Source organism: Geotrypetes seraphini, chromosome 7 (genome assembly GCF_902459505.1).
Source record: "Geotrypetes seraphini chromosome 7, aGeoSer1.1, whole genome shotgun sequence".
Classification (NCBI taxonomy): Eukaryota; Metazoa; Chordata; class Amphibia; order Gymnophiona; family Dermophiidae; genus Geotrypetes; species Geotrypetes seraphini.
In genome coordinates, this window is record NC_047090.1 from 154,887,972 (window position 1) to 154,908,726 (window position 20,755).

At 44.0% G+C, this 20,755-nt stretch overlaps 1 protein-coding gene across 1 annotated transcript in view; it reads left to right on the forward strand.

Moving 5' to 3' along the window:
• The window catches only part of TMEM179 (transmembrane protein 179), a 59,718-nt gene that overhangs the window by 30,340 nt on the left and 8,623 nt on the right, over positions 1-20,755 (forward strand). Inside the window, exons 2-3 of the mRNA XM_033952785.1 lie at positions 4,907-5,044; positions 8,496-8,574. Of these exons, the coding sequence (XP_033808676.1) occupies positions 4,907-5,044; positions 8,496-8,574 (217 nt within the window). The remainder of the gene's footprint in view (positions 1-4,906; positions 5,045-8,495; positions 8,575-20,755) is intronic.

Sequence of the window (20,755 nt, forward strand, 5' to 3'; positions counted from 1 at the left end):
ATAAGTTGCAGCTCTGGGGAACCCTACCCTTTTCGCTTTTAGGCCGCATACATTTGTATAATATGCTTCTTGTTCCATGTTGGCTATATGTTTTCCAGGTTCTTCCTCTTTACTTGACTTCTCGGGATGAACGCCGATTGGAACGTCTAGTCCAACGATTTCTTTGGAGTGGTAAGAGGCCCCGTCTCCCTTACAACCGGGCGGCAGCTCCGTGGTACAAGGGTGGTCTGGGAGTGTTGAATCTTTGTTATCTGACCATTGGCTGTGGAATGCGCCATATTAATGACTTTTTCAGAGGGACTTCTATCTTTACTCCTACTCCCTTGGAACTCTACTGTTTTCGATCTCTTCATTTTAGTACTTATTTTCACTCGCTTCCCTCCCCTTTGCATGAGTCTCTTTCAACGAAGGTGCTTCACCGTCCCTTACGGAAGGTTTGGCGCTGGGTCTGTAAATTTCATTCTCTCTCTGCTTCAGTCTCTCCTTTTTTGCCTGTTCGTTTTAATCCCTCCTTTTTACCCAGGGTTGATGGGTTGAGTTTTGCTCAATGGGAAACAAGGGGCATTCATTTTGTGTTTCAACTGGTCGATGATGATGGAAAAATTAAATCTTTTGCACGACTCAGCGAAGAATTTGGTCTACCGCCCACTGATTACTTTGCCTATATGCAAGTTCATCATTACCTTTCATCTCTGCCCTCTAGATTTTTACAGGCCTCTTGCCATGACTTGCTTTCCACGGCCTTTACTTTTGGTTCCCAACTTTCTGTTCCTCTCAAATTCCATCATCGCCATTTGAAGGATGAATCCCCCATGTTTGACTCTATCATTTTACGGGATGCTTGGGCCTGTGATCTTGCCACAGCATTGCCTGATGATGTGCTTGTCCAGGCAGTCCGTAGGTTGCCTACCCTTAAGAAGTATACTACCTTTTGGGAGCAACATTACAAGTTGATTTTTCGCTTGTACATTTCTCCCAAGAGGGCGTACCTTGCGGGCTTTCGTGAGACGGCTAAATGTCTCCGATGCCAGGCTCCTGATGCGGGCCTGGGCCATATGTTTTGGACTTGTCCTCGCATCCAGGTTTTTTGGCATGTTGTTTTTACATTTGTGGAACGTATTTGGAACATCTCAATTCGACGCTCGCCCTTATTTTTGTTTGGAGCTATCCCTCATTACTACCCTCGTACGAAGGGGGCTGCAGCTTTCCTTAAGTGGACTGTTTTAGTAGCTTTGAAATGTATTTTACTGAAATGGCTTGAGGGGGAAGCACCGGATTATTCTATATGGCGTTGTCGAATGATTACTCTCCTGATGTGGGAACGGAGGGATGTGCAGGACTTTTCCTCTCTCCAAGGCCGTGCCTTTCAACGTATCTGGGAACCATTTTGGACTACCATGATTTCTGTGGCACGTAGCCATTTGCTTAATTGTTGATTCTTTCTTATTCCTTCTTTTGCAAATTTGGATATGCCTGTTCCCCTGGAATCATTTCAGTCTCTTTCTGTAGAGCCTTACTGGAGGACCTCCTTGGGGGGGGGGGGGGGTGGGGATTGGGGTGGAGGGATGGGTGGGATGGTTTGGAGTGGGGGAGGGCTGGGGAATTTCACATGTTAATGTCACAAAACTGTGAGCGTATATGCTGTTGGATTTATACCATTGTTTGCTGTTTTTCCTGAGCTCAATAAAATATATTTGACCATACTTCTTTGAGGGGGTAAACAGCCAGGTGGATAAAGGGGAATCTATAGACATCATTTACCTTGACTTCCAAAAAGCCTTCGACAAGGTACCACATGAAAGACTGCTAAGGAAGCTATGGAACCACGAGGTGCAAGGGGAGGTCCACCGATGGATCAAAAACTGGCTGGCGGACAGGAAACAGAGGGTTGGAATAAAGGGCCATTACTCAGACTGGCAATGGGTCACGAGCGGAGTTCCGCAGGGGTCGGTGCTGGGACCGCTCCTGTTCAATATATTTATTAATGACCTGGAGGCAGGAACAAAATGTGAGGTTATTAAATTTGCGGATGACACCAAACTATACAGCAGGGTTGAAAACAAGGAGGACTGCAAAAATCTCCAAAAAGATCTGACAGCGCTGGAAGAGTGGGCCAAAAAGTGGCAAATGAGCTTCAACATAAGGAAATGCAAGGTCATGCATGTAGGGAAAAAGAACCCGATGTTCACTTACAAAATGGGGGGATCACCGCTAGGGGTGAGTAACCTTGAAAGAGACCTGGGAGTGATGGTAGACACATCATTGAAGGCGTCGGCGCAGTGCGCAGTGCGCCACTGTGTCCAGTACTGGTCGCCGTACCTCAAGAAGGACATGGCGGTACTTGAGAGAGTCCAGAGAAGAGCAACTAAGCTAATAAAGGGTATGGAAGACCTCTCATATACTGACAGACTGAAGAAGCTGGGGCTTTTCTCCCTGGAAAAGCGGAGACTTAGAGGAGACATGATAGAAACCTTCAAGATCATGAAGGGCATAGAAAGAGTAGACAGGGACAGATTTTTCAAATTATGGGGAACCACAAGTACAAGGGGGCACTCAGAGAAATTGAAAGGGGAAAGGTTTAGAACAAACGCCAGGAAGTTCTTTTTCACCCAGAGGGTGGTGGATACATGGAACGTGCTACCGGAGGATGTGATAAGCAGAAGCACGCTACAGGGCTTCAAAGAAAGTCTGGACAGGTACCTGGAGGACAAAGGAATTGAGGGGTACAGATAGGAGTAGAGGTAGGTACAGATAGGAGTAGAGGTAGGTAATAGGGATAGGATTAGAGGATTAGAGGCAGTTACAAAATTAGTCAGGGACACTGTTCAGGCAATTAGGCCTGATGGGCCGCCGCAGGAGCGGACCGCTGGGCAGGATGGACCTCTGGTATGACTCAGCGGAGGCAACTTCTTATGTTCCTATGTTCTTAGGAGTGGGAAGGAAGTGAGAAGAAAGTGAGAGAGGAGGAGGGGTGCCAGCACCCCGAGGAAGATCATGCCCAGGGAGGACCGTCCCCTGGCCCTCCTTACTGTGCCACTGGCCACCATTTTTTTAAATCCTGGGATAAGACCCTAAGGGGCTGATTCTATAAATGGCACGAACAATGAGCAATATAACCGATGTTGTACTATGCTACCGGAAAGTATAACTTGTATTGAGGATATTGAAACAGCTTAAAATGCTGCTGGGCTAGGATTGCTGGAACAAGTATAAGCCTTGGGAGGAGGGGCAGGCAGGAAATAAAACCCTGGTTTTAGGGGCGTTACCGCATATTATAAGCTCTTTCAATATCCTCAATGCAAGCTATACTTCCTGGTAGTGTTATAGTGCTCATTGTTCGTGCCACAAGTCATACTGTACAGTATGATTGTGCAACATTAGGACATCTGATGAAGGCAAAGTACGCCGAAACACAGACCGTGTTGGGTCTGATTTTTTTATGATGTATGTTGCTAGTTTCATGAGTAATTGGCACTTTTTATACTTCAGATATATTTACTGTTTTTGCTCTCATATTTGGATACTTGTACAGTAAATAAAACCTTCATTGCTTAACCGTTCCTGTGACATGCGGTGACTCTTGTTCCATTTTTTGTTTTGTCTTGAAAAAATGCTGTCTGCCACAGGCACCCCATTGGGGTGCGGTGGGTCAGTCCAGGGTGAGTGGGTGGGCAGTGCCAGTGGCAGGAGGGAGGCCTACGGAGCAGGAGGGACTGATTACCCCTCCTGCTCCCAACTTTTATGTATGGGGGGGGGGGGTGGCGGGCCAGTGGAGCCGGTGGGTGGGCAATTTTGGACTCTCGTGCTCTCTGCCGCCCTTCCCCGCAGTGCAGCCCCGCTTTAAAACCACAGGCTCACACTGCAGGGTGGCAAAGAGCAAGAGTCTGGGGAGCCAGAGAGAGAAGAGTCGTGGCAGAGCAGTTTTTTACACAAGCAACCAAAAATACAGAAAGCGGATCCTTCTATATATAATCCAACCCAATAAATCGATTTTAGTGAACTAATAGAGTTCCCGAATATTTAGAAAAACTAACCTCTTAATGCAGATCAAATTGGCTACCAATGTCATATGATATGCCTTCCCTCCTAGTTGTTTCACCTAAGTCATCAAGAGTAGTTTTGTGCTAGATTTAGGATAAACTAAAATTATTAATGAATTTATCTTAAAAATTCTTTAATTAATTGGTAGGCATGAGATAGCCAATTTAATCTGCATTAAGAGGTTAGTTTTTGTAAATATCCGGGAACCCTATTAGTTCACTAAAACAGGCAGAATATTGACCAGTGAATGGTTAGCTAGGAAGGTCTTGAGGGTGTAAGTGATGATCAGAACTACAGGATCTTACCTTGTGGGACATGTCTGGTCTGCAGATCTCGTTAAGTCCAAATTTTCACCCCAAAAGAGCACCTCCCACTGCGGGATCCTGATTACAAGTGCGCCCGTAAACTTAGGGCTCCTTTTACTTAGCTGCGTTAGCGTTTGGTAGCGCACGCTAAAACCCGTGCTACGCGGCTAGAACTAACGCCAGCTCAATGCTGGCGTTAGCGTCTAGCGCGCGGGGCAATTTAGCGCGTGCTATTCCGCGCGTTAAAGTCCTAACGCGGCTTAGTAAAAAGAGCCCTTAGTGATATCTGACACCCAAAGAAATTGCTCCTGATGATTTAAAGTCCTGCCTCCTTATTTAAGAAAAAAAAAAAAGTAAAAAAGCTTAAGTGATGAGGATAATGAGGATCTAGAAGAACAATCCGTGGTTTTTGCCAGCTGTAGTAGGAGTTATTAATTAAAGAAGTTGTCTTGGGAGACTACTTATCTTTCCTGTGTACTCAACGCACGCTGTTCAGAGAGAGTGCTGATGCTGTGTTTCAGCTATTTATGAGTTACATTTCTCTTTCCTTTTTATTGCAGCTCTTTCTTTTATGCCTTCCTGAATCTGCTGATCAGCTCCTTTGTGGTTTTTCTCATCTTTATTGCTAGTACTATAGTAAGCGTTGGATTTAACATGTGGTGCGATGCTATTACGGAAAAAGGAAGCATGCCATACAGGTTAGTGATACCTTCTTCTGTTTTGCATGGCACTTTCAGCAGCGTATTTTAATGCAAAATCAAAATATTGCACAACCTCCCACCACTAACACCCCTTAAACAGTATAAGTGAACTATAGAGGCCAATAGTAGCAGGACGGGTAGTATGTAATTTGAAACATGTAATTCGTACAGGCCCACATTAGACATTTTTGATTAAACATAGAAGCATAGAAACATAGAAATAGATGGCAGATAAGGGCCACGGCCCATCTAGTCTGCCCACCCCAATGACCCTCCCCTACCTTTCTCTGTGAATAGATCCCACGTGTCTATCCCATTTGGCCTTAAAATCAGGCATGCTGCTGGCCTCAATAACCTGAAGTGGAAGACTATTCCAGCGATCAACCACCCTTTCAGTGAAAAATAATTTCCTGGTGTCCCTGTGCAGTTTCCCGCCCCTGATTTTCCACGGATGCCCCCTTGTTGCCGCGGGACTCTTGAAAAAGAAGATATCTTCTTCCACCTCGATGCGGCCCATGAGATACTTGAATGTCTCGATCATGTCACCCCTCTCTCTGCGTTCCTCGAGTGAGTATAGCTGTAATTTATCCAGCCGTTCCTCGTACGGGAGATCCTTGAGTCCCAAGACCATTCGGGTGGCCATTCTCTGGCCATTCTCTGGACCGCCCTTAGTGATTTGCATTCAGGTACTCAAGCATTTTTCCCTATCTGTCCTGGTGGGCTCACACTCTATCTAATGTATCTGGGGCAATGGGGGATTAAGCCCAGGGTCACAAGGAACAACATGGGATTTGAACCCGCAACCTCAGGGTGCTGAGGTTGTAGCTCTAACCACTGGCCCACACACTCCCCCCCCAGTGCTGATGCATTGGAGCCCAGCACTGTGGGTGTTATGGGTACTTGAGCATACAAATATACACACTCTTTTTGTAACTAACCAGCCACTAATCCACCTTGCAAAAAAATAATAAAGGGGAGATAAAGACCTCAGTTCAGCTTCATGGGCCATAAAAAACTTCCCCCTTATATAGGTCAAAGTGTCTTCTATCAACAGTCTCTGATTGCAAAAAATGTATTTTCAGATTTAATAGTCACTATTCACACATCAAGCTTCTTTAGCATCCATCTTGCACAAAGTTCAAAATTTGACAACATCATGAGAAAAAAAAATCGCTACAGAGTACTGTAATCTGAAACTGGCTAATCCTCCGGTTAATTTCTTCCATAGTCCAAATATCACTCAAAACCTCTTCAGTTCAATGTTACAGCAACAAATCCAACAAGGGCTCCCCGTTTCACCTCCCGGCTGTATCAGGGGTTTACTCTATTTCTTTCAAACTTCTTTGCTGTCTCTGATGCAGTGCACTGGACGGTTCTTTTTGGCGATCACCTCAGTTCGACTCAATACGTTATCATCCTTATCTTAAATCCACTTTTGGCTCGCAGAGTCTGTTGACTGTTCTAAAATACTGGTGAAACTTAAGACACACTGATCTGCCTGTCTCAATTCTGACTTCTATGACCTGTCTAAAATAGGCTGTATGGGCCTGAATCTAAAAATGGTGTTCCAATTGTCCTACTGCCATCTAATGGACCAATTGGGTTGCTCATTTTAAAAAAGCAATCGATGGGGCGAAGGACACCTACAACGTAGGCATTGTTCGTATGCGATCGGTAGCTTCTAGGCATGCCTATGGATACCTAAGGCCAGCTTACGCCAGAAGTGGCCTAGGTGTCCGTAGGCATGTGTAGGCACTTCGCATAGGCATGAGTCAGATGCCTTAAATATAGGCCTGTAAAATGCTGGTCTACATTTAAGGCATCTGTAGAAGAAAATAGACATGATTCTGAATGCGGCGTCTACCGGTGATTGACACACGGTTGGTGCCCGTTTTGCAGGTGTCTACCGCTGCAGGGGCCGTTTCCAGAATCAGGCCTTATGTGTTTTTATAAATTTGTCCCAGAAAAGCAGCAGAAATAGTAGCTAAAATGACATAGCTGCTTGGGAGGAGCAAAAACATTTCAAAAGCCTGAAATACCGATGTTTTGGGGTATTTTAGGAGGGTTTTTTTTTTTTTTTGGCCCTCAGAATTTAGAGGCAAAAAAGAAAACATTTATTTCAAAACAACAGAGCGACCTTTCTGATCAAAATGGTTGCAACATAATTGTGACAGAACAAAGTAGACATGCATTTCAAGGGTTGTGTAAAAACATTTCTAATTATTAAAAGGGGCATATCTAAAGGATATAAGGCGTCTTCAACTTATACAAAACACAGCAATAAAGATAATTTCAGGTTCAAAAAAAATTTGACCATGTCACACCTCTACTTCAAAAAGCTCACACTGCATTCTAGATCCCTGTCCCCCTAACATTATGAAAGCAGCCCCATTAGACTTTAAACTATCACTGTGGAGTTATCTGACCAATAAGTTCAAAAATGGAAAATTCCTAACGAACAACGGTCACATTATAATCACCCCAATTCCAAAAAATCGTAAACAATCCCTAACATCAGTAACCAACTATAGACCGGTAGCATCCATTCCATTCTTCGTAAAAATAATGGAAGGTTTAGTACATACCCAATTGATCAGTTCTCTCTACTACATGAAACCCAGTCTGGCTTCAGACCTCTGTTTAGCACTGAGACGGTGATTGCAGCAACCCTAGGTAGGGTTGCCAGATTTTCCAATTGTAAAATCTGGACCCCCTAGACCCACCCCCAGTCCCGCCCATCCCCGCCCTAATCCCGCTCCCCAGTCCCGCCCTAGCCCCCCCCCCCCCCCCCGCTGCCTGTTTATGTTGGGCAGGGAGCATGCGCGGACTTCCTCCCTGCCCGACTCGATTTGAGGAGGCTTTTCAAAACCCAGTCAAAGTGCCGGTTTTGACCCCCCCCCCCCACCCCCGGACATGCCCTCAAAAGGAGGAAAGGTCCAGGGAAATCCAGACTTCTGGTAACCCTACACCTAGGTCCTCTGCTTGGAGGCCACAGTACTGGCACTCAATCCAGCTCTAATCTTTCAGTGTTATTTTATTTTTTACACCGACATACCCGCTATAGCAAGAGTGGGCCGCAACATTATATATTGTAAGAACTGGAAATGGACAGAGCTCCATAGAGCTTCTGTGATAAATAAATAAGTAAAAATGTAGTGAAAAACAATGGAAACAAACCTTGAGAGTGGCTGCTTTGAAAATATTTCTGAAATAAAGTACCATATATACTCGAGTATAAACCGAGGTAACCTTTTCCCCCTCAAATAGGGTAACCAGTGGTTAACAGTGTTTTCTGTGTGTACCTCCCATGGTCTCGTGGACTGCGTTTGGCCTTTAGGTTGCAAGTTACCCACCACTGTTCTACAATCTGAATGACATAGGGCTGTTTTCACCTCTCCTGTTGAGTCTCTGAAGTAATTTCACCATACGCAACTACTTTCTGTTTCAGCTGTAAAGAATTACAAGACAGAAATCTGGAACTGAATTTAGACAACTCGGCCTTTTATGATCAGTTTGCTACGGCACAGGTAGGATTTCTTCTAGAAAGCAAAACCCGTTTTAATTTAAGGGATCGATATGCGGTGGGAAACAATTGGCACGAGTGGCTCCTAAACTAAACTAAACTAGACCTTAAGTTTATATACTGCATCATCTCCACGGATGTGGAGCTCGGCACGAATTACAAGAACTTAAAATATAGGAAGAGAAGGAAAAAAAAAGGTTTACATGATTTTATATATAGAAGAGAAGAGTAAGGGGGGATAGAATTACATTTTAGTGAAAAGCCAGGTTTTCAGTTGCTTGCGGAATAATTGGAGGGAGCCCAGGTTCCGCAGCGGGGTAGTAAGGTCGTTCCAAAGACCTGTGATTCAGAAGAGAAGGGATTTTCACAGTTTGCCTGCATAGCGAATACCTGCTCGTTTAACTACTGTCGGCCGAGTCCTGAGATGATATTCGGCGTTCCCAACTGGAGAATGCTGCTGAATATCACGTCTGATCATTGTGGCGCTATCCGGTTAAAGCAAGATTCTATAAATGGCGCTTTCGTTAGGCACCCACTAGGCGCCTACATTAAGGATGCCTAGCCAAGGCCTAACTAAAATCCACGAGCAACCCAAATTGTTTTAATTAGCTTGAATGGCCTGGTAAGTGGCCATGCCATTGACGTTAATTGGCAAAAATTTTAAAAATTAAACAATTAAGAGTTTCGTGTGAAACTCAGTGGCGCCTTATTCTATTCAGCTATTTTATATACCACCCTGTACTTAGGCTTTAAGGGCACAGAATAGGCTAGACTTAGTCGCTAGGAGTCTGAGTTAGGCCTAAGTCTGCTTAGACACTGGTACAATGTAGGCACGCTTAGGTGCCATTTATAGAATCTGGCCCTTAGTGCTGAGACTAGGGCTACCAGATGTCTGGATTTCTCTGGACATGTCCTCCTTTTGAGGGTCCGGACGGCTTTTCAAAAACCCAGCACTTTGGGTTTTCAAAAGCCTCCCTCAAAATCGCCATCGTGCAGGAGGGCAACGTGATGACATCACATGCACAGGTGTGCGTGGATGCCCTCCTGCTCGACCAGAGCAGGCAGCAGGGGGCGGGGCTAAGGTAGAACTGGACGGGCCTGGGGGAGGGTCTAAGGGGGGGGTCCAGATTTTCCAACTGGAAAATCTGGTAACCCTAGCTGGGACAATCCGGGAAAAGTTATCTAGACATTCAGTGTTAGTGCTCGGGAAAGTAACTCCGCATAAATGAAAGTCCTAACTTATCTGGAGAGCTATCCAGATACAGCCCTGAACATTAGAAGGTCGCAAAGGATCTGGATATTCAGCAGTATTCGCCCGATATGACTTGTCACTGAATATCTGGGTCTAAATCAGCCGACAGCACTCAATGATTTTTAAATGCTGCCATGGGCTGAAGATTGCCTGTTTAAATTGTATTTATTCCTTCCTCATTAAACTTGTAAATCATGTTTTTGTTATTTTAAAAATAGCTTTCCTAAATCTTTAAACACATTTAGGGGGGAAGTTATCAAAGTGCGCTGAAAGATGGGCTTTTACTTTACCTTCGTTTATCACGGGAGCCACCAACCTGTAGTATCTCTCTAAGGCAGGTTACTGGCTCTCATGGGAACTGAATCGAGCTGCTTCTGAGTTACCTTGCAAGCAGCATTTTCCTACCATTCTGGGAGCACTGATTCACCAAGTCACAACCTGATGTTTCTGGCATTGGCGTAGTGAGAGAGGTAGGTGCCCGGAGCGGTGGCACCCAGCATTGCCAGGCCGTGTGCACCCAGGACTCTTTCCTGCCATGCGCCCCCCGTGTACCTCTTCAAAATCTTTGCCAGCAGCAAGCAGCTCCTAGTCGGCTCTCCCTGTGATGTCACTTCCTGGTCCCGTGACCAGGATGTGCTGTCAGAAGGAAAGCGGAGGGGGGCGTGAGCAGCAGCTAGGAGCTGCTTGCTGCCGACGAAGATTTGAAAAGGTGGGTGGTTGGAGACGAGGAGAAGTACTGGCACTCCCACTGAGACAATGCCCAGGGCGGTTCAACCCCCCGCCTTCCCCTTGTTACGCCACTGGTTTCTGGAATGAATCTTCAAGGAAGCACCCATTTACTATTGAAGCTAACTTAAAGCTAGATAAATAATATCTTATGTACCTGCTCCTTCTGGGCTGCCTCTTAAAGTAGGTGTTACCAGATGTCCGAGAAAACCCGGCCATGTCCTCTTTTTAGAAGACTGTCCAGGTTCCCGGGTTGACTTTCCAAAACCCTGCAGTTTGTCTGGGTTTTGGAAAACCCCAATGAGCTCTGACCGTATCTGGAGGGCCTTTGAGCCTACACGGATGAGGTCACACACATCCGCGCATGCTCCAGGCCCTCCAGACAGGGCCGGAGCTCATCAGGGAAGAAGAGAAGTGGCTTTGTGGGGGGAGGGGCCGGAGGTGGAACTGGTCAGGGCTGGGGCAGTACGGGGCGGGGCCATGTGTCCGGGGTTTGCAACCCAAAATCTGGTAACCTATCTTAAAGGGGTCTCCCAAGATTCAACATGCTACTCCGCTCCCATCACACACTGCCTTCCTGAATGAACCCTCTCATAAACGAGGCCTCCTTCTGATAGTCCCTTCAAGTCCAGTGTTCCCCAAGTCTAGTGTCTCTCAAGTGTGGGCTCCCCAAATCAACGCCCTCACTCCATATTCCCCCAAACAAAGGCCCCTCTGGGAGCTTCCTCCAATATCATCTCCAACCCCCACCCAGAAATAAAATCATATACAGAAATCTGACCCCAGCAGTAGTAACTGTAAAACTATTTCTGAGGCTTGCTGGTGCCATTTTCAACCAGGCACAAAGGCAAGAGTGACTGGGAAGATACCACTAGACAGTGGCGAGTGAGGGTAGGAGGTGCCCGAGGCAGTGGCGCGTCCCCGTGCCCTCATCTCTGTCCCTCGCTCCTTCCATGCTAACCCCCCTGCTCCTTCAGCATTACACTTGCACCCTCCCTTCCCACCCCCATACCTCTTTAAATCTTCACCTGCGTGAGCAGCTTCTCAGGCCTGCTGCTCATGCTGGCTTTCCCTCAGACGTCACTTCCTAGCCCCGTGACACAGAAGTGATTTCAGAGGGAGCCAGGCCGGTGAAAGCAGCAAGCTAGAGTAGTTGTTAGCACTGGCAAAGATTTTAAAGAGATATGGGGGGGGGGGGGCGGGGAAGGGAGGACGCGAGTGTGGCATGGAGGGGTAGATAGTTGCTGGTGGCCCCCACCAAGACTGTGCCCATGGCGATCCATCTCCCCCCTCTGCCACTAGATATCAGGGAATTGTCAAGGTAGGTCTGGGAGGGGACTAGCAGTGGGTGGGGAGGCCTTCCATGGGATCTTCCTATTGTTGGGTATTTCTGGGTGGGGGATGTGATGTTGTAAAGAGCTCCTGAGGGTGGAAGAGCCTCTGCTTGGAGTGGGGGGCTGTAAAGTGGGAAGCTTTTATTTTGGGAAGCATTTATTTTGGGGCCCAGACTTTAGGGACTCCAGTCTTGAGGAACACAAGACATGGGGTGGACTGATCAGAAGGGGCCTCTTCTATGTGGGATCTTTAAAGAGGGTAGAATGAGATTGGGGACAGCACACTGTACCTTGGGTGGCCCTTTTAAAGATGCGACCCAAGAGGAACATGTACATATTATTTATCTAGCTTTAAGTTGATTTCAGTACTAAATAGTTTCTGAAATACATTTTATATTCTGTGCCAGTTTTTCTTGTCTTGCCTATTCCCGAAGGCAAAAAATAATTTTAATACATTGGGAAGTAGTTTAGTATAATTATATGCAAAGATGCTAAATACTGCATAAGCTGGATTCTTTGTCAGCTCTGACACCTTTTAGTGTTTCAACATAAGAAATGACCAAAGCTGAGACCATGTACATTCCATTTTCAGATAAAGAGCTCTGCTTGATAAAAATTCCTATCACACTTGACACTCTGCCTTAATAATGAATAAGTATGATTTGCTTGAAGTACGGATAGAAATTCTCACTTCATCCCAAGAGTGAATAAGATTTATAATCAGCGCTGAGGGGATCATTAAGCTCTCAGAATAGAGCTACCTTGGTGTCACATGTCGGCTAGTGGCCAGATTGGACGTGATTAAGATGAACATCATTATTACCAGAGAGACATGAGGTTGCTACTTTTCACTAGTATGTCTGAGGAAAAGAGAGGTTGAAGAAGTTGTAATGATTAGATAGACTATCTCACTGATGAGAATCTTTGGAGAAAGAGGAGAAAATATTCTAGATATTTGTGGGTTAAGGAAAGGACCAGTTATAAAGAAAAAAAAAATCACAATTGAATAAGGGCAAAAATGTAAAGACTGTCTCTGAGGATTCCAAGTTTATGGTTTATAGTTTACTAGCTGATGCCCCGGCGTTGCATGGGTATTTAATTATAGCAATAACACTGTAAATGGATTCAAATAAAGATACTTTATAGTGGTGAATGAAATTATTTTTTTACAGCTTAATAAAAAGTACAATATTCAAATTATAATGTGAAATATTTGACAAAATGAATACAATACAACTAACGCAAAACGTGATTATAAACAACAATTTTAGTTTCACCTCCTGGAGCAAGAACATATAAATTATTGGGTGAACCCACCCTTGAGCAAGCAACATAGAGTTGTGGGCCGCGAGACCCCCAGAACATATCACCCCAGGTAGTGAGGGATCTGCATACCAAGTTTCGTTCAAATCGGTCAAGCCGTTTTTGAATTACAGTGAGAATGGCAGCTTTTTACATTTTTTCCATTGACATGAATGGGTGAAATCTGATTTTCTGTTTGTAGCTCCGCCCACGTGTGCAGGTGGGCCGCGAGACCCCCAGAACATATCACCCCAGGTAGTGAGGGATCTGCATACCAAGTTTCGTTCAAATCGGTCAAGCCGTTTTTGAATTACTGTGAGAATGGCAGCTTTTTACATTTTTTCCATTGACATGAATGGGTGAAATCTGATTTTCTGTTTGTAGCTCCGCCCACGTGTGCAGGTGGGCCGTGAGACCCCCAGAACATATCACCCCAGGTAGTGAGGGATCTGCATACCAAGTTTCGTTCAAATCGGTCAAGCCGTTTTTGCGTGATCGCGGCACATACACACATACATACACACATACATACCTCCGATTTTATATATATAGATTGGCTTTTGGTAACCAGCGGATGGGATGTGTGTATACACCCACACACACGCATATATATATATATATATATATATATATATATATATATATATATATATATATATATATAAGAGAGAGAGAGATTTTCACTGTTTTGATATTCTAGCTTTCTGCATAGAAAGGAGAGAAGGCAGATAGTGGATGCAAGGGACAGAGAAAAAGGGCAGATGTTATATGGAAGGGGGAGAGGGCAGACAGTGGATGGAAAGGGGCAGAGAAAGAGGGCAGATGTTATATGGAAGGGGAAGAGGGCAGACACTGGTTGGAAGGGGCAGATAAAAGAGGGCAGATGTTATATGGAAGGGGGGAGAGGACAGACAGTGGATGGAAGGGTACAGATGTTATATAGAAGGGAGAGAGTGAAGAGAAGAGAAGGAAAGCAAAAACCAGAGATGACAAAGGTAGAAAAAATAATAATAATTATTATTTTTTGCTTTAGGATAAAATAGTATTGTAGCTGTATTAAATATTTATAAATAGAAAATGGAGGAGCTATCCTGGGGCACAGTGTGAGAACTGTGGTAGCACTTACAGATAGGTGGCTGGGTGAGAGATTGGACTCTTGGGTCATCCCTCATATGGCAGGAAACCACCCCCCCGACAGTGATGCCATCTGTTGCTGCCGATATCTGGAGTCTCCCTGTATAATGGCTGCAGTTTGCGATCCACAGGGTGCATGACTTAAGGGGCGCAAGACCAAAGAGGGTTGTATCCCTTTGGTGCCACTTTGGTCAATTGGACATATGTAAGTGTGCTTGTTAAAATGGTGAAGAGAAAGCCAAAATCAATGTCAACACCTTTGGCTGCTGCAAGTACTTTTATGGATAAGAACGTGATCACCTCTGCTCAGATAAGTACTTTATCATAATTTAATCCCTCACCTCGGTCAACTTCAAGTTTAGGGGCATCATTTAACTCCACTGAAAAGACACCTCCCCTAGTTCCTGGAAGTTCTGTTGAGTTTTTGTCACCTTTAAAGCTACAAGAGTTTGTCCCAGCTAGTGTCGTAATATTAAATGAGAAACAGAGTAGAGAATGACATGGGGACATATTTTTCCCGTCCCTACAGGAACTCAATTTCCCCATCCCGCCCTGTGAGTTTTGTCGCTGTCCTTGTCCTTTCCCCATCTCTGTAAGATCTGCCTTAACCGCACAAGCCTCGAACACTTATGATTTTAAAGTGTTGAGGCTTGTGCAGATAAGGACGGAGCTTAGGCATTGGTGAAATGAGGCATTATGACATCACAATCTGAGATCTAGAATGTTGCTACTTATGATTTGAAAGTGTTTGAGGCTTTAGCAGATGAGGACGGAGATTAGGCATTGGTGGAATGAGGCATTATGACATCACTGTCTGAGCTCTAGAATGTTGCTACTTATGATTTTAAAGTGTTTGAGGCTTGTGCAGATGAGGACGGAGCTTAGGCATTGGTGGAATGAGGCATTATGACATCACAGTCTGAGCTCTAGAATGTTGCTACTTATGATTTGAAAGTGTTTGAGGCTTGTGCAGATGAGGACGGAGTTTAGGCATTGGTGGAATGAGGCATTATGACATCACAGTCTGAGCTCTAGAATGTTGCTACTTATGATTTTAAAGTGTTTAAGGCTTGTGCAGATGAGGACAGGGCTTGCAGAATGGGGCAGGGGCAGGTAAAGAACTCTCTGGGGCGGGACAGGAAAATGAGTTCCCGTGGGGACGGGAAAAAATTTGTCCCCGTGTCATTTTCTAAAGCAGAGTGCTTCCTCCGTTAGTAAAGACCTTCTACCTATACCAAAACTAGCGTTTTTATTTGCGGATTCAACTGTGACTCTGGATATGCCCACAGCATCATCTGAGATTGCTTTAAAGGATATTTGGACTTTTTTTTCAAATAATCATCTATTACTGAAGAGCATCACAGATCAAGTTGTCAAATTTTCACAAGGAGCAGTTGAGAAATGCGGGAGGTGGATGGTATTCTTAAAAAGATTGAGGAAACGTGATATAGTCAATTATGAATAACTTGAATCTTCATAGGAATGTAGAGAATACTTGGGAAAATTCCCTACGGATGAAAAACCTTGGATTGTTGAATTTTCCACAAACCCAATTTTTGACAACAGAGATTTTGTTTAGGAATTATCTTAAGCGGGTCTTGTAAATGTCTGATGTGGATAATATTTTGTGGTCTAAATTGTATTATATTCCTGGTCCAGTTAATGTTTCAAAGGAGGAAGGACAAGCTAATGCTGATCCTACAATTGCCAATCTGACTCAGATTCTTGAAATCTATCAGGATGTTATTTCCTCTAAGGTAACATTATCGGTCACATTCATAACAGCAAAAGATAAACTATCAGTCATAAAAGCTAATTTATCTAAGAAAGATGTAATGCATTGTGGCAAAAAGATTACTATATTCCCTGAGGCGTCTAGAGCAACTCGGCTGAGAAGGAGGTAGTTTCTTAAGTTTAAATCTAAAGTACTGGCTTTTGGTGCAAATTTTCTCCTAGGTTTTCCATGTAAATGTTTGATATTGTATCAAGAAGCCTTCCTCTTGAACAAATAATTGGAGAAATAGTAATTTGCTCTTTGTTTAACTTTTTTCTTATAGATAATAATAATAATAATAACAGTTTATATACCGTAATACCGCTAAGTTCAATGCGGTTTATAATAGATTAAGCGAGGTACAAATTGATTGAATTTAAGAGGGGGGAAGAGGAGAGTTAATAGGACCGGAAATGCGTTGTTGAGGAGAAAGAGATTAATAGGACAGAGGAATCCCTATGGAGGAGAAAGAAGATGAGTGGGTCAGTTGTCTAGATACTTTAGGAACAGTTGAGTTTTTAGACGTTTTCTGAATTCCTCATAAATCGTGGGCGAAAGCAGTTGATCTAGGTCTTTACCCCACAATACTGTTTGTTGTGAAAGAAGGTGTTCATGGTGTTTTTTCAGTTTACAACCTCTAACTGGGGGGGGAAACGAAGTAGGAATGGGAGTATGGGAAGTAGATTATTAACAATACTGTGGACCTCTTCTATCAAACTGCGCTAGTAGTTTGTAGCGCTGTGAGCCGCGCTGAACGGCCCGTGCTGCTCCCGATGCTCCCGGCTCCTGATGCTCCTGGCTCTCTGCGCTAAAAACTGCTGTTGGCTCAGCTGATCACGGCAGGGATATTTTACCCCAATCAACTGAGCCAGCAGGACTCCCCAAAGCTGCAGTTTGGGAAGTCCTGCCAACTCAGCTGATCGGGGATTCCCTTTCCACGATCATCAGATGGCAAGGGATCCCTTGCAAAGGTAGGCAGCTGAGCCAAACATAGTAACATAGTAGATGACGGCAGATGACGGCGGTGTCTGCGGGAGCGAGGGCTAGCAGAGTAAGGCGCAGTCTGGACCAGGGAGCAGATGATTGAAGTCGGCATGATCTATGTGGAAGCAGAGCTGTTCAGCGCACTGACCGTTGAGGAGACTGAGGGAGGTTTCTTTTGCATCGGAGGAGGTGACCTGTAGTTGTGTGCTGAGGATGATAATGGCGGTTGATCGGATAAAACGGCTGATGGACTAGAGACGCTGAGAATGGTGGTCTGACTGAAGTGGAAATGAGACCCTCCTGACTCTTATAACATCGTGTTTAAAATATCACTTATTATACTGTTTCTTATTTATTTTGTTTTACATCTTTATTTTAAATTTTCATTAGAATTCCATTGTCTAATGTTTTTTTGTTTTTTTCCTTCTATTCATTTCTATCGTTATTCCTTTCTTACATACTTATAGAGTCCATATATTCTCTTTTAATTAATTAATTAATTAATATATATTTAGTTTTAATTCAAATAATTTTAATTTAATTTACTTTACCCACTTTATTATTGCTGGGATGTACACTTGCTTTAAAAGAATATGGCCGTAATGAGATCAATGTTTTTCTTGTTGGGATGTTTCTTTCCTGTTCTATCTTTGTCTTAATTTTTACATCTTAATATTCATTTTCATAACTGGGTTTTTTTTTTTTTTTTTCATAGGTACTTATAGTTAGATTGTGAGCCTTCGGGACAGTAAGGGAATTTCTAAGTACCTTTTCTTTATTTATCCTATTTTTATTGTTTCCTCAATGTATATTTCTATGTAAACCGCTTCGAACCTAACGGATTTAGCGGTATATAAGAAATAAAATTATTATTATTATTATAAAGACCCGAATGGTCCATCCAGTCTGCCCAACCTGATTCAATTTAAATTTAAAATTTTTTTTTTCTTCTTAGCTATTTCTGGGCAAGAATCCAAAGCTCTACCCGGTAATGTGCTTGGGTTCCTACTGCCAAAATCTCAGTTAAAACCTACTCCAGCTCATCTAAACCCTTCCAGCCATTGAAGCCCTCCCCAGCCCATCCTCCACCAAATGGCCATATACAGACACAGACCATGCAAGTCTTCCCAGTACTTGCCTTAGTTCAATATTTAATATTGTTTTCTGATTCTAGATCCTCTGTGTTCATCCCACATTTCTTTGAACTCAGTCACCGTTTTCCTCTCCACCACCTATCTCGGGAGCGCATTCCAGGCATCTACCACCCTCTCCGTAAAGTAGAATTTCCTAACATTGCTCTTGAATCTACCACCCCTCAACCTCAAATTATGTCCTCTGGTTTTACCATTTTCCTTTCTCTGAAAAAGATTTTGTTCTACGTTAATACCCTTCAAGTATTTGAACGTCTGAATCATATCTCCCCTGTCCCTCCTTTCCTCTAGACTAGAGTATACATATTCAGGGCTTCCAGTCTCTCCTCATACGTCTTCTGGCACAAGCCTCCTATCATTTTTGTCTCCCTCCTCTGGACCGCTTCAAGTCTTCTTACGTCCTTTGCCAGATACGGTCTCCAAAACTGAACACAATACTCCAAGTGGGGCCTCACCAATGACCTGTACAGGGGCATCAACACCTTCTTCCTTCTACTGGCTACGCCTCTCTTTATACATCCCAGCATCCTTCTGGCAGCAGCCACCGCCTTGTCACACTGTTTTTTCGCCTTTAGATCTTCGGACACTATCACCCCAAGGTCCCTCTCCTTGTCCGTGCATATCAGCTTCTCACCTCCCAGCATATATGGTTCCTTCCGATTATTAATCCCCAAATGCATTACTCTGCATTTCTTTGCATTGAATTTTAGTTGCCAGGCATCAGACCATTCCTCTAACTTTTGCAGATCCTTTTTCATATTTTCCACTCCCTCTTCAGTGTCTACTCTGTTACAAATCTTGGTATCATCTGCAAAAAGGCACAGTTTTCCTTCTAACCCTTCAGCAATGTCACTCACAAACAGGATCAGCCCCAGCACCGAACCCTGAGGGACTCCACTACTCACCTTTCCTTCCTCCGAGCGACTTCCATTAACCACCACCCTCTGGCGTCTACCCGACAGCCAGTTTCTAACTCAGTTCACCACTTTGGGTCCTAACTTCAGCCCTTCAAGTTTGTTCAACAGCCTCCTATGAGGAACTGTATCAAATGCTTTGCTGAAATCTAACTAAATTACATCTAGCATATATCCTCGAGCCAGCTCTCTGGTCACCCAATCAAAAAATTCAATCAGGTTCGTTTGGCACGATTTACCTTTTGTAAAGCCATGTTGCCTCGGATCCTGTAACCCATTAGATTCAAGGAAGTACACTATCCTTTCTTTCAGCAACAGTTCCATTATTTTTCCAACAACCGAAGTGAGGCTCACCGGCCTGTAGTTTCCCGCTTCATCCCTGTGACCACTTTTGTGGTGAATAAGGATCACATCTACTCTCCTCCAATCCCCAGGAACCACTTCCGTCTCCAGAGATTTGTTGAACAAGTCTTTAATAAGACTCGCCAGAACCTCTCTGAGCTCCCTTAGTATCCTGGGATGGATCCCGTCTGGTCCCATCGCTTTGTTCACCTTCAGTTTTTCAAGTTGCTCATAAACACTCTCCTCCGTGAATGTTGCAGAATCTACTCCATTTTCTCGTGCAACTTTGCCAGACATTCTGGGTCCTTCTCCAGGATTTTCTACTGTGAACACAGGACAGAAGTATTTGTTTAGCATATTTGCTTTTTCCTCATCACTCTCCACATATCGGTTCCCAGCATCTTTTAGTTTAACAATTCCATTTTTCATCTTCCTCCTTTCATTAATATATCTGAAAAAAATTTTGTCTCCCTTTTTTACATTTTTAGTCATTTGTTCTTTCGCCAGACGTATCTCTCTTGGCTTCTTTCAGTTTCACCCTATAGTCCTTTCTGCACTCCTCTTCTTGGTTTTTTTTTTATGTTTCACGAACGCCAACTCTTTTGCCTTTATTTTCTCTGCCATTAGTTTGGAGAACCATATCAGCTTCCTTTTTCTCTTGTTTTAATTTATTTTCTTCACATAAAGGTCCGTAGCCATTTTTATCACTCCTTTCAGCTTAGACCACTGTCTTTCCACTTCTCTTATGTCCTCCCATCCTAACAGCTCTTTCTTCAGGTACTCTCCCATTTCATTAAAGTCTGTACGTTTGAAATCTAGGACTTTAAGTATCATTCCGCCGCTCTCCACTTTAGCTGTTATATCAAACCAAACCGTTTGATGATCGCTACTTCACAGGTGAGCACCCACTCGAACATTAGAGATACTCTCTCCATTTGTGAGGACCAGATCCAATATCGCTTTTTCCCTCGTGGGTTCCGTCACCATTTGTCTGAGCAGAGCCTCTTGAAAGGCATCCACAATCTCCCTACTTCTTTCCGATTCCGCAGACGGAACATTCCAGTCCACATCCAGGAGTTGAAATCTCCCAACAGCAGCACCTCCTCTTTCCTTCCAAACTTTTGGATATCCACAATCAGATCCTTATCTATTTGCTGCGATTGAGTTGAAGGTCTGTAGACTACACCCACGTAGATAGAAGTTCCATCTTCTCTTTTCAGAGCGATCCATATTGCTTCTTCCTCTCCCGAGGTCCCTTACATTTCAGTCGCT